The 13,249-nt window shown below is 38.3% G+C and overlaps 1 protein-coding gene across 17 annotated transcripts in view; it reads left to right on the top strand.

Moving 5' to 3' along the window:
- The window catches only part of ROBO2 (roundabout guidance receptor 2), a 485,452-nt gene that overhangs the window by 411,493 nt on the left and 60,710 nt on the right, over nt 1–13,249 (top strand). For 10 of the 17 annotated variants that reach the window (XM_054847298.1, XM_054847394.1, XM_054847328.1 and 7 more), the window contains 2 exons: nt 2,345–2,516; nt 8,540–8,722. In XM_054847298.1, the coding sequence (XP_054703273.1) occupies nt 2,345–2,516; nt 8,540–8,722 (355 nt within the window). Of the gene's footprint in view, nt 1–2,344; nt 2,517–8,539; nt 8,723–10,871; nt 10,899–13,249 lie in introns of all 17 variants that reach the window. The other 7 variants (XM_054847356.1, XM_054847318.1, XM_054847385.1 and 4 more) reach the window with 1 other exon arrangement.

The following is a 13,249-nucleotide window of genomic DNA, read 5'->3' as shown; positions in this document are numbered from 1 at the left end:
TTTATTTTTTTTTAAGCAGTACTACTGTTATATTAAAAGTAAAAATATCATGAGCTAGATCTGGAACAGACCTGTAGTTGCCAGCCAGTTTACAGTGCTTCTCTTTCTTGCTTTTCCATGCTGTGGAACAAGAAGAAGGGGTTTTTTTGTTAAGGGCTTCTGCACTCTCAAGACAGGTGGTGAAGTCCCTCTCTTAGAGTGCCTTCAATCTGACAGAAAAGCTGCCAGGAAAGATACTTTTTCTTTCCCCTGCAAAAATGCTAATCCTGACACTTCAAGGTCAAAGTCAAGGACTGTGGCTCTGGAAGAATACAAGACTTCTTCCGAGTACTATCTCTGTCAAGATTCACAACTTAAAGTGCTAGGTTGTTTGTTCTGAGGAACAGGTTGAACACCACTACTCTGTCCAGAGCCTGTTATATGAGAGTTGCCCACATTGATTGTATTTTCTCCTTTGTTGCTATGATGGCACAAAGTATCCACTCCTTTCCACTCATTTAAGTATCATCTTAAATTTTGTTGTAGTCTGTAATTGCCCACTAAGCTCACTTTTGCACAAGCATATTTTCACAACTTGGAAAAAGTGCAGTGTGTTATTGGGGTGGAGGACTATGGAGAAAATGATGGGGCAAGGTTCAGCATTGTCACAGGCTTGTGGCAATCGAACACACTGTTAAATAATTTTGCTGTGGCTGGCTTGCATACCTAGTGGGAAATTTTTAATTGAAATAAAGCAAGGCAGCTTTCTTGACAGTCCCACAAAGGGTGCAAGTGGTGGATGCAGCTTATTTCACACAAAAAGATGTAATTTTTTTCCCTGCTGTATCTTGAGGGAACACAGCATCAGGAAGGGAGAAAGTGCTTGACTTTTAAATCAACTAATGGTTCAACCTCTTCCAGTTTATCGCTTGGTCAGAGGGATGCAATAAATGCTTGCAATATTTATGTTTAGTATAGCACTTCTTTTGTTTTGCTTTTAGTCAATATCAAGATTTATTAATCCCAGTATTTTATTGATCTCATTTACATATCAATTAATAATTATCTTTTGGCTTAATTAATCTTGATACTGACTCCAGTATAAGTCAATATTAACCATCAAGGTCTTACAGGCAAATAAGTAAAGCACACTCCTAAACTACAAAATGTGTCGAAATGAAGCAAAGTGGGCTGATGGTTAATAAAAGCCATGTTCCAGGTGAGTGCTCAGACCTCTAGGCTGTTTATAAAAGCAGCTGGAGTCACTACCTATTACATCCCTTCTGTGTTAGGTTAGGTGCCTGCCTGATTAGTGAGCTGGCTACAGTGAATACAGTGCAAACAGTCTCATAGTTCCTGGAGTATAAAATAACCTCTGAGGTTTCACAGTTCGTTTCCTAACAAACTGAATGTAGATCTGTTGATTCCACTTTCGACATCAGAGTGCCTGTAAATTCATTTATGAATTAAATGCCTTTAATTAGGGGCATCTCATAGCTGCTGTAATCTAAGATCAGGACAGACAAGGAGTGCAAGAATGAATGCAATGGTTTCTCACCCTAATGTGTTGTGGCCTGCAAATAAGATCTACTTGAGCTTAGGAGAACAAGGGTTTCTTATGCCCTCCAAATCTTCCTCAGTGTTTCACAGAAAAAAGATAAGGTGTGATAAAACATGGATAAGGGTCAAAAATAAGGGTAAAGAGAGCATTGGTGTTGCTTAGACACATCGGTTGCTGGGAGTGGTTCCACTACTTCTGCTTTCTTCTGCTATTATAATTAAAGATATTGCAATATCTTTATGCATTTATTTTCTTAATGGTAGTAAATGCTTTCTTTAATAATACAGAAGCAGTGTATGCAGATAACATTAACTGAAGAAGAATCTCTAAAAGGTCTTAGTTTTGAAACTTCCTGGGAAAAGTGTTTCAACATGTACTTGTATTATTTGGTGTCCTTTTGCTATTCAGTGGGAAATTAAGAATGAAAAAAATGTGGGTTTTTTTAAGGAAAGGTTTGGTGGTAATCATATTACTGAACAAGATTTCAGTTAATGTATAATGCCTCTTTTTCACTTGGATGATTCTGTTCTCTGCTTCTAAGAAGTGTAACCACAGAATTTGTACTCCATGGAGAGTCCAGAGAGGTATTTGCAAGCAGTCTTTACAGCTGGCTTCATCCTATGCTAATCTGGGATAGCTTGCTGAGCTGAATTATCCCAATTCCAGCTACTCCTGGACAGTAACATTGTTTGGAAGTCCAAAATAAGAGATTGTCCTACATTACCTTGATATGTCATATCTATGCGCGATTGTTTCTGAGTATGAAGAATTTCATATTTTTTAACATGTCAACTTTTGTCCCAGATCTGGTGCCTAGGTAATGAGACTCGATTTCATATCAACAAAACAGTAGATGCAGCCATTCGGTCTGTAGTAATAGGTGGCCTATATCCAGGTATTCAGTACCGCGTGGAAGTTGCTGCAAGCACCAGTGCAGGTGTGGGAGTAAAAAGTGAGCCACAACCCATAATAATCGGTAAGTGATTGTCCGTTCTGTTGTTTTGGTTTGCCTGTTTGGACTTTCAGAAACACTTTCATAAATCACTTCTGGAAGCATAAAAATCCATGGAGGAAAAGATGAGATTGGAATAGAGCTACTTAGTTAGCTTTTAACGTCCCACTGCGTGCTGATGTCGTGTCTTCTTGTTGTGCAGAGTTCTCGCAGCCAATGGAGGGAAATATGTTCCCAACTCATACGAAAACATATAGATTACCTAGTGAAACTGGTTTATTTTTTTAAAAAATAGAATTTACCACTTCTGCAGGTTGACAGATTTATAGAACTAACAGCTTAAGCTCCCTTTTCCTCCTGTTCAGATGACTGTAATATTGCCTTACTTGTGACATCGTTGCCTAAGGCACTATTTACAGTTGGTTTTCTGAACATTTCAAGTCAGTGTTTCTCAGGTATCCCAAGCAGACGAGCTTCCTCTGTCAAAGAATGAGTGGCCTCTAGTCCAAATAGAGAGCAAAGGTAGTGTTATCATCCCTGCCTTTGAAAGGACTCTTTCTTAGTAGTGGTTTCCACGCTGAATTAATTTCCTGACCCGAGGGACACACAGATACTGTTTCTTCTGAAATTCTTCTCAAGTATAAAATACAAAGGCAGGAACAATATGGGAAGGGTAAGAATAGGAGAAGTAACCATATTTAGCAAAACTCAATTAAGCTGTGCAGAGCAGCACCTCTTTTGAGTGCGTAATATGGGATTTTCGTTGCTTTTAACTGTATGATCTAATTGCTTAAAACGGGCTTTTGTTTGCTTGTGTGTCTTTTGTTACTAAATATTTTCTTTCTAGAAAATGTTTTCAGCACAATGTCCCGCACATGTTCTATTCTATTTTGTGTTGACCTTTAGAAAAGGCCATCCCCTAAGTATTGCTTAAATGTTTAATGATATTCAGGTTCCCTAAGGATCAAAACAGAAATTGGGGTACATCAGCTTTGAATACCTTGTCACTGGAGAAGGAAATATTAGAGAGGAGGTGAAGGTAGCACTGGTTTTAGAAAAAGGCAGCCACAGAAACACCAAAGAGGGGAAAAAACTTTTCTAGAACTGAAAGCAAGAAATTGATTTTTGAAAATGCAAGAAACATATCATCTAATAGGCCTGAATTTTGGACCTCTGTGTAAATAATTGATGTTGTGAGACTAGTCTGTCATTGCATTTGCTTTGAGCAGGGCTTTTCATTTCACTAGGGAGTCCATCTGGCTAGGCACTAAATACATTGGGCTTGTTCCTGCAAAACACTTAAGTGTGTTGCATTTTAAGCACGTGAATAGCCTCGTGTCACTTAACATGTTGTGAGTTAAACTTGCACTAAAGTGCTTTGCTGGATGATTCCCAGAATGCTCAGCCCCACATCTGGGTACAGCCCTTCATCCTGACTTTTTCCTTACAAAAATTATTAGTATAATCAAATCAAGAGTTAAACGTGGAGAGATCTGTATTGTTGCAAGGAGGAGGAAAGGGATATTAGGATGCAAATAAAGTATGAAAAAAAGAAAAAACATTTTGGCATTTAGAGACTTATTTTTGCATCGTTAAACTTACAGTGATATTTATTTATTCTGAAATGATCCCAGAATGTCTACTTCAACAAGTCTGTCTGGTGGCATCTTTGCACATTTAAGAGTCCTTTGCATTAAAAGTAAAGGAGAGTCTTTTCTGTTTGTGTTGTGTTTCTGTTCTCGTTTCTTTTTTCCCATTTGGGAGCCCAAAGCTGGATGTGCTTATTACTTGTATGGTCTGTATCTCCATTTTCTTTCGGTCCCATTTTTCTAATGCTTATGAATTGCTGGAAGTTATTTCTCAGACTATAAATTTGCTTGATAAAGGTAACAGTGTTTAAGTGATACCATTTCTGGAAAATTTGAGTTTGTACCACTTGATGTTTGACTGAGAATCAAGAACATTAATTAAGAAAATTATTTTTTTACGTAAATTTAAAAAAAAAACAAAAACACAGCTACATGGATTAAAAATGAGCTCATGAATAAGCCTCAAAACATCATCGTGAATGGGAAAACATTGAGTGATTATATTATAATGTAGTCCCATATGGCCTGGTGCTTAGCTATACTATTTAGCAACTTGCAAGCAGAATAAACAACTGCAGAAATGCTGAATTCTTGAGAGGGCAGGTCAGTGATGCAGAAGAGTTAAGCCATGTTGCTAAACAGTACGACTTTCATTGTCATGAAATAGAGTCCAGTGTATAAAAAGAAAGGTGTTATTCTTAAATATAGGGTGTTTTCTTCTAAGAAGAAGTCGTTTATTTCTGAAAATAACTCATTTTCATGGTGGATATTCAATTACTGACTTCTCAGACCAATTCTAGAGAACAGGCCCATAACAATCCAGAACGTAAAACCAGGATAATATGGAGCAGTAGGAAGTATATTATTTCTTTAGTTAGAAATTGTGTCACTGTTATAGGAATCCTGTTACCGTACTTCAAGAATGATGTTGAAAAATTTTATGGAAGACTCAAACAGAATCAAGAATAAAATTTTTATGATCTCTATTGATATGGTAAAAATTTTCACTTGGAAAATCAGAAATAAAATTGGAGATAACGGAAATGTTGGTTAATGGTATAGCTATTATTTTTCTTCATCAGTTGGCCTGTTCGCTCTTACATTCCATCATTGGCATAATAATATGAGGAACAGCTGCAAACTTTCACAGTAATAGGTACAATTGAATCTGATGTGTCTAATTAATTTTTGGTCCAACAAATTAGTTTTGTTCTTCATTACTCTCCAATGGGAGGAAGACATTATATTTCATTATGTTTTTGTCTTCAGGAACAATGGAGCGTTACAGGTCGCACACTTCCCTTGTCTGTGTTCTAATTAGTTGAACTGACAGCATTGTTACAGAAACACCTGCAGTATATGAAATAGTACACTAGTACCTTGGAGTACATATTTATTACTTCTGCTTAAATATTATATAAAGAAATACAAAATTAATGCCGTTTGTTTCCCCAAACCCCAACGATTGTATTAATTTTATCAAACATCGGTGGGTAACATTCTTCTGTATCCATTTATTTTTCAGTCACTGAATTCACAAAGCATATGTTATTTTGACATTTAAATGAATTATTACTTTTGCAGTTGTAATTACTAGGCACTGAAGGGTTGAGCAAACAGCCAGACTGCCAACTTTAGAAGGTAATTTGGCGACAGATTGCACCTTCCCCTAGAAGAGAGGGAGAGGATAAAGCCCACTGAAAGTTCTCCTCGGGCTCTCTGCAGTTTGTTCTCACATCCTCCAATCTTGAAAGACTGGTTTCTGATCTTAGAGAAGAAAACGGGATCATCAGACTTTCTGGAGGCTTCAGCAGGAAGCAGTTGTTCTTTTCTTGAGTCCAGGAGCGTCCGCTCCCAAAGCCAGTGTCTCCAAAGTGCTTTCCTGCCCTCTCTTCTCCATGGCAGCACAGCTCCGAAGCAGGCATTACCTGTTTCCTCACCGTCTCACTGCTTTTACCTCTCCTCCAAAGGGCACAGAAATTAACTGAAAGTTAACGGCAATTAGAGCAACATCAACTCCCGTGCTGATGTCTACCAGCAAATCAAAATGCCTGGAAGAGCATGCTGTAGAGTGCCTCTTTCTATTAGTTTTACTCTCAGCGCTTCCTCTTTCAGCACTGGGGTGCACCTATGGATTGGTTCCATGGAAAAAAAAAAAAAGGGGAAAATCTGATAAAGGAGTCACTGTGGCCTCCCTGCTTTTCCTTGTCATAGGTGCTCACTGAGTTTTATTCACACTGACTGCATCAGGACTGGAAACTACCGGGCCTTTGGCAGTGGCAAGACAAAATAGGAAAGTATAGGAAAGGACAGCTGCAGCTACCAAGCACTGATGCTAGTAAAGCTTACCAGCACGGCCAGTATAGACTGGTACACGATACCAGTACTGGTGCACTGCTTTTTGATACATTAGCAGGCGTAGTCTGTCAGCATCCTTTTGTGGGACCTATTTTGTTTGCAGGAAGCCTGTTTTGTTTCTTGCACACAACTAGTGAAAGCAAGCCAAGCTCCAGCACGGTTTCAACAGCCTGTTTGCAAAAGCAGACGGTCATCATTACTAAATATTGACATGGTGCTGAAAGAGAGAAAGCTTAATAAAATCACCGAGATCATTAACAGTGTGATAGCAATGTAATGCAGTGCGTCGCGTTTCTTCCTGAGCAGCTCCAGTCCAGCTCTGAACACAACTCAGGGCCTGAAGCTGCACCTTGGCTGGGGCAGCGCCAGGGCAGAGCCAGTCCCCGCGGCAGGGGTGCAGGCTGGGGCAGGGAAGACGCGCTCAGCCCGACCGGCCCTCTGGCATGCATCCTCAGTCGCAACTCGACCGGAGAAAACTCTGGGTCTCCTGCAAAGAGGTGTCTGTGGAAATAAAACTGGAAGTGTCAGGCTTCTTGCATCTGCTTTAGCCACAACATTATTTGTTTGGTTTAGGCTGAAGCCAGCGTGCTGACACGGCGGCTGTTCACTTGAAAGAAGCGCACGGTGAATTTAACCACTGCTGAATTATAGAAGAGCAATATGTACATTTTCACAGCAAGGCATAATGCTACAATACTTTTAATAATTTCCTCTGAATGACCATTTCAATGTTTTATTGCCATATTCTACTACCTTTACATGTGTACGAGACTCTCATAATTGAGAATCATAGTATTTGCATCTTTTTTTTTGTCTCAGTAGAGTAGCTACTCTTGCAGCTCGAAATCTTTCTTCAGCATGCATACAGCCATCTGATAATATTGCATAAACATTTCAAGGATAGAGCTATATAAATGCTTTTACTGAGATGATGGATAATTCTTTCACCAATTTCAAAACTGCAGATGTGGGCAGTTTATATCAAATATACATATAATCAATATTAATATTTTTTGGAGAAAAATATGTTACGCATTTCCTGATTTTAAAACTAAACATTTTTGACAAGGTAAGATTTGAAGTAGAAAAGTGCTGGCCCTAGAACTATACGCTTTAGCATTTCCTGAATTTCCATTCACATTTTTTATGAGCATTTGTTTTCAAGTGAGACACCAAAATTTTCCTTTTAGAAAAGTTGTCTTTTAGAGAAAGAGAGGGAAAAATCCAATGGGAGCATCTATTAAAATTTACGGTTTTCTAATGTAATATACACAATTTAAGGTCCTATATAGTAATTTTTGATGCATGTGACTTTAATTGGTATTCCACATCATAATTGTTTCTTACAGGTTGATGTTAAGAATTTTTCGTGCCTATTCTAGGTGAAAAAAATAGCATCTGCTGCTGTGATTGTTTAGAGTTTGCAGTTAACTACATGATTTTTCTGCTTTGTGCCAAAGTTGGTGCACTTAGAATTTATGTGGATTGTTTTCCTCATGAAATAATTGCTGGAAAATGCATCTTGCCCCATTTGAAAATACATATTTTTTATTTTTTATTTTAAATTTGGAAACTCTAGCATACAGGAAAAAAAAAAAGTTAAGAAATTTTGGCATTCTGACAACAATGAGAGAAGGAACCGTCTTTTGATGTTATAGCATATTTTGTATTTAGATTTCTCATTTGAAAAAGGCTATTTATTGATTACTCGATTTATTTTTTCTATTGGTTTCCTATGATCCATTTTCTCATCATGTTCTGTCTATAATTATGTAAAAGTAAACCAACAAACATGTATACTCTTAACAAAATGACTCTGGACTGTCATCTGTTAGATTACTTGGGAGAGTCCTATGGAACTATCTTTCAAATATATGTTTGCAAAATCACAATGGATTATGGATTTACTTTCTAAAAGCATTGGTTTTCAGGTGTGTTTTGGTACTCCTTTAAGTAAGGAGTACCAATAAAAGCTCTCCTATTGTGGATAATTCTTCTGAGGTGCATTACTGGGTTTTTTAATATTATTTGCAGTACTTGATTCCTCTTTGTATTACAGAATGCATAATAACAACTTTCTGTCAAATTTCTTTTGTGCAGGAGGTCGTAATGAAGTTGTCATCACTGAAAATAACAACAGCATAACTGAGCAAATCACTGATGTTGTCAAACAGCCTGCCTTTATAGCTGGCATCGGTGGTGCATGTTGGGTAATACTGATGGGTTTCAGCATCTGGCTGTACTGGCGCAGGAAGAAGAGGAAGGGGCTCAGCAATTATGCTGGTAAGAACAGTAACTTTTTATTACCATCTCATCAAGTTCTATCATGAAGAGAACAGGTGCTGTTAAACCTACTTAAAAAGATGTTGAACTTACAGCAAAGGTGGCCTGGGTGAATTTTGTATGCTTGTTTTAAATGTATGCTGTGAAAATGCTAGTGTATGAGAAGCTTTAAATGCATTGCTCGGTACCACATTTCATCATTATCATAAGACAGTCTTTATTTTTACATCTCCAGCGCATCTAGCATAAAAAAAGTACAAAGAGGATTAACTGTACCTCTTGCTCCTTGCTCAGAAGGCACTCTGTTAGCAGTCTGGCTCCATTTATGTGCTCATATGTGAATTAGACTAGACCCTTACAAGGAAGGTTAGAAAGCGTATTTGGTCGTCGTCTTCTTCATTCCCATGCATTTGCATGTCTTTGAAGCCATGTGCGTGGGAAATTAATGGAGGTACTTAATCAGTGACTCCATACTGATAGCTTGTGGAGAAGAGGGTGATGTATTAGAGAAGCGTGGTCAAAATTTACCTATGGCAGAAGCCATAAAAAGTTTGGTCTTGGAGGTAGAACACCTTCAAACACCCTCACAGTGTGATCCCTCTTGCACCAAATGTGTTGCTCCGGATACAAATTAGTTTTTGAAAACTACATTTGCAAAAATACATTGCCCAAATGAAAATGTTTTCTTCCTCCCCCCCAACCTGTTTGTTTTGTGTACTATTCCATGCTTCAGGATTCTTACGGATTTTTAGGAAGTCAGGTGAATTACCATAAAATGAGTCACTTTGAAGCCTAATTTAACACACAAAAAAGCTGTTCTTCAAATATTGGAGTAGGTTCTCTTATAGTGCTTATTACGTAATACATTTAAAAAGAGAAAACATTTCCTTTTTGAGCAAGATTTGCACAGTTGAGGACACAGCATATTTAATGTTGACATTATATCACACTACAGTTACGCTAGTGCTCTTCTATTTACAAGTTACCACATGCAAACCTGAGGACACAGGTTTCCTAAGCGGCTGAGCGTCTTTAACTACCTGCCAAAACCCAGCATTCATTACCTGCTCCCAGCCAAACAGTCCTACGCCTTCTCACCTTGGCGTTAGCCATCATCAGACTCCTCAGTGCCCTGACTGGGCTCACTAAACCGGAAGAAAACTATTCCATGTCATTTTTCAGTCCTTCCTGCTGGCTTAGTTATCCACTGGTTTAGAGAAAGGAAGCAGCCCGAGAAGAAATCAGACGGGCACCACAGCCAGCACAGTGGAAGCAGAGGGAGCAGAGACCCTTTCGGTGGCTCTTGGACAGACTCGGTTTCTGTGGAACCTCACCTCGCGTCACCACGTGGCCTGTATCACTCATAGGTTGTGCTTTTTGCCGAGGTGTTTCTTCCTTTCCTTTAACAGCAATGACCTTTACTCTCCGAGAGGTGGGGTGGTGTTAATTGAGAAACTAATATATATCACACACACTTACAGATGTGTTTATATAAAATATCAATCTAGATCCCGAGATTTTTCATATCAAGAGACAGCTGTACTGTTGCTCCTCTTACGAAACAGTCCTATACATAAACTTTGGACACAAGCTAAGACTACTCTTTTTTAAAAAAGCAGAATTATTAGCCCAGTTATGTGAGCTGGCATGTTGGGGGGTGGGGGAGAGATTGAGAGCAAAGTCTTTTATGCTTTAAAATGCATAGCTGTAAATAATTATAATAGTCATTATAAACAGTGTGTCTCCTGCAACTCATTCCTTCTCATGATGTTTGCTGCATCTAAGTGTGATGTGAACATTGCATCATGACACAGAATTCCCATTATCAGAATTATTAAATAGTGTATGCTTTCAGCAAGGAAAGTTCATTACAGATCATGCTTCAAAAATCATTCTAATGTTTACAATTTGGAGAACAGCATGTCCACACAAAAAGTCTTCAAACGTGACTGTAAGAATTCACTACTCACCTTTCCAACCATCATTTCTCATTGGCTGCTGGCTGGTTAGTGCTTTAAGCTCAACTGTTATGTCCTGCTTATGATATTCAACCACAACTGAGTAAATTCCAGAGGAAACTCGTGCCCTGCAATTAGCGCTTGTTATCAGGGTGTGTAACTCACAATGTGTTTGCTTTCTTGTTTTGCAGTTCAGTCCTTCACCTTCACCCCTGCAGGTACTGTCCATTAGTCTGTCTCTTACCTCACCAACACATCATTGCAAACATTACCTATTTAAGTGTTTATCAACATCTGAGGTATGCAGAATTAAAAGCAACTACAAGGAGAACCACTTCTGCTACCTAGCTGTGATAAAAATGTAGCATTTTTTCTCATAGTGATTCCAGGGGAACATAAAATCTACCACCATTAATGTCTCTGTCATTATAATTCTGCATACTTCTTACTCATCTAACTGCTTGAAATAATGCAGTTTTGAAAGTAATTTGCAGGACAAGATGCTTGAACTAACTTAACATAAACAAGCATTAGTCATATATAACTGAATTTTTATTTTAAAGCTCAAAAATGTTTCTCAAACATTTTTGGTTTCTCGAGGTTTAGTTTCTCAAACATTTTTGAAGATCTAACTGCAGAAATGGAACTCACTCCCACTTTAGCTGTCAGTTGTGTATACTTTGGCCTTACTGTGAGGTGTTCAGATCTGCAAGCGATCTAGTGATCAACCTATGCACGCACTGCCTTTGCAGTGTGTTTGAAATTGAAGCATTTGCTTTTTTTCCACCTAACAAATTCAAAGTTGATATCCTAATTTTCATATCTTTAATAAACATAGCATACGGTAGACCATTATCGTAAGCGTGATTAAAGATATGTGAAGAATAAACAAAGTGTGGCTGAGACAGCAGGTTGCAAACAGCTTAGTCAACATATGGATAGCCAGGAAAAATAGAGTATACAATTAATAGTAATAATTAATACACATAATTAGCTTCTGCTCTCATACCTAAGCTTGAGTTCAAAAACTCAAAAATAATTATATCTCAGTGTTACAGTGTAAAAGGCTGATAAATCTTAGCATTTTCCAGCAGAAGTCTGTAAGGTTTTTTGTGTGTATCTTGGCCCCTCAGTTGCAGTTACCAAAGCTGTGTCTTCTTCTGTCCCCTCTGCCATCCATGTGGTAGAGGCCGGTCTTCCTACTGCACTGCCAAACTGGTCCTCATGCTCAGCTGCTGCTTTCTCGCTCTTGCCTATCTTCAGCCACAGCTTGAGTGTTTGGCTTAGCAGGAAAGAGCAGATGACTCTCGAGGCAGATGAGCGAAGGTGGTGGTGTCTGCCCCAGGGGCCTGTGACATTGCGAAGGAAAAGCGTCCCTGTGGAGAAGCTCTGGGGGCTCGGGAAGTGCTCCTTTGGCTTCCAGGCATATTTGTTCAAGTTAGCGTAAGTTGTGGCGCAACACATCCCACCCTGAATGCTTTACTTGCTTTTCTTTGTGACACAACATTGGATTTTTTTCCAAAATGAAAGAGTACATCTTTGCATGATGATGCCACTGTCAGCAGTCTGTAACTGTGGTAAGTTTTCTTCATCGTCTTTGTAGCGTACATCGGCATGACACAGGGTTGTGCTGGAGCCACAGTGACTGAGCGTGATTCAGTGCAGTTCATCCACATGTGCTGGGCAACTAGGATATGTCAGAGGCACTGATAACAATTTACTTTTTTAAAAATAGTTTTGACATCTCATACGTAGCCCTGCTGCTTGGTCTCTAATCGTTTCTGGAGGCACTGAGACCCTAAGTCATCCAGTAGTCAAGTCCAAAACAGTCATTAACTTAGAGAAAATTATCGCAGTACACAGTCCATAGTTTTTATCTTTATATCTAGGTTACCCTAAAAACCATCTTTATTTCTCTAATATTTGAATTTACCATTGGTAAAATCATTTAGACAAACCTACCTATGCTTGTGGAGGTTTGATGACACAAATGTATGTTGTTCCCTTCAAAGTTATGATTCATAAACAGTTTGGTTTCAAATCTAAATATGTAGACACTGGTATGTAGCTTTCAGAATGTCATCAGAGACAGCTGTCAAGAAAGTTTTACTAAAGATTAATTTATCCTAATATACTCTTTAGAAGGTGCACACTTTTTGGTCAGACATCTGCTTTAAACTCTTCCTTCAGAAAGCTGCAGAATGTGCAGATTTGACTGTGTAATAAAGAGAATTGAAAGTATCAGTGGAACATTCATATTCTTACTCTATTTCAGACACAAACCCCCTATTTTTTTCAGTTATTTCTGATGTAAATGTTTTTGGGGTTGGGTTTTTTTTTCCAGTTTTATTAGCATATGTGTAGAACTTTAAACACTAAAAATAGCTGTTCAAAAGTCTGGATTCTGCAGTTACATAATTACTTGCTAAAAATGTTCTTTTGGGTCATTTTCTGATTATGGGTCATTCACTGGGATTATTTGTTATTTGTATTTAATTTCTGCATATGATTAAACTACTGTAACATTTTGTGTAGGAGAAGAGGAAACAGCAAATATCATGCTATTGGT

The sequence above is a fragment of the Grus americana genome, chromosome 1, assembly GCF_028858705.1.
Source record: "Grus americana isolate bGruAme1 chromosome 1, bGruAme1.mat, whole genome shotgun sequence".
Taxonomy (NCBI): Eukaryota; Metazoa; Chordata; class Aves; order Gruiformes; family Gruidae; genus Grus; species Grus americana.
The sequence above is the reverse complement of the archived record's forward strand: the minus strand, read 5'-3'. Positions and strand labels throughout refer to the sequence as shown.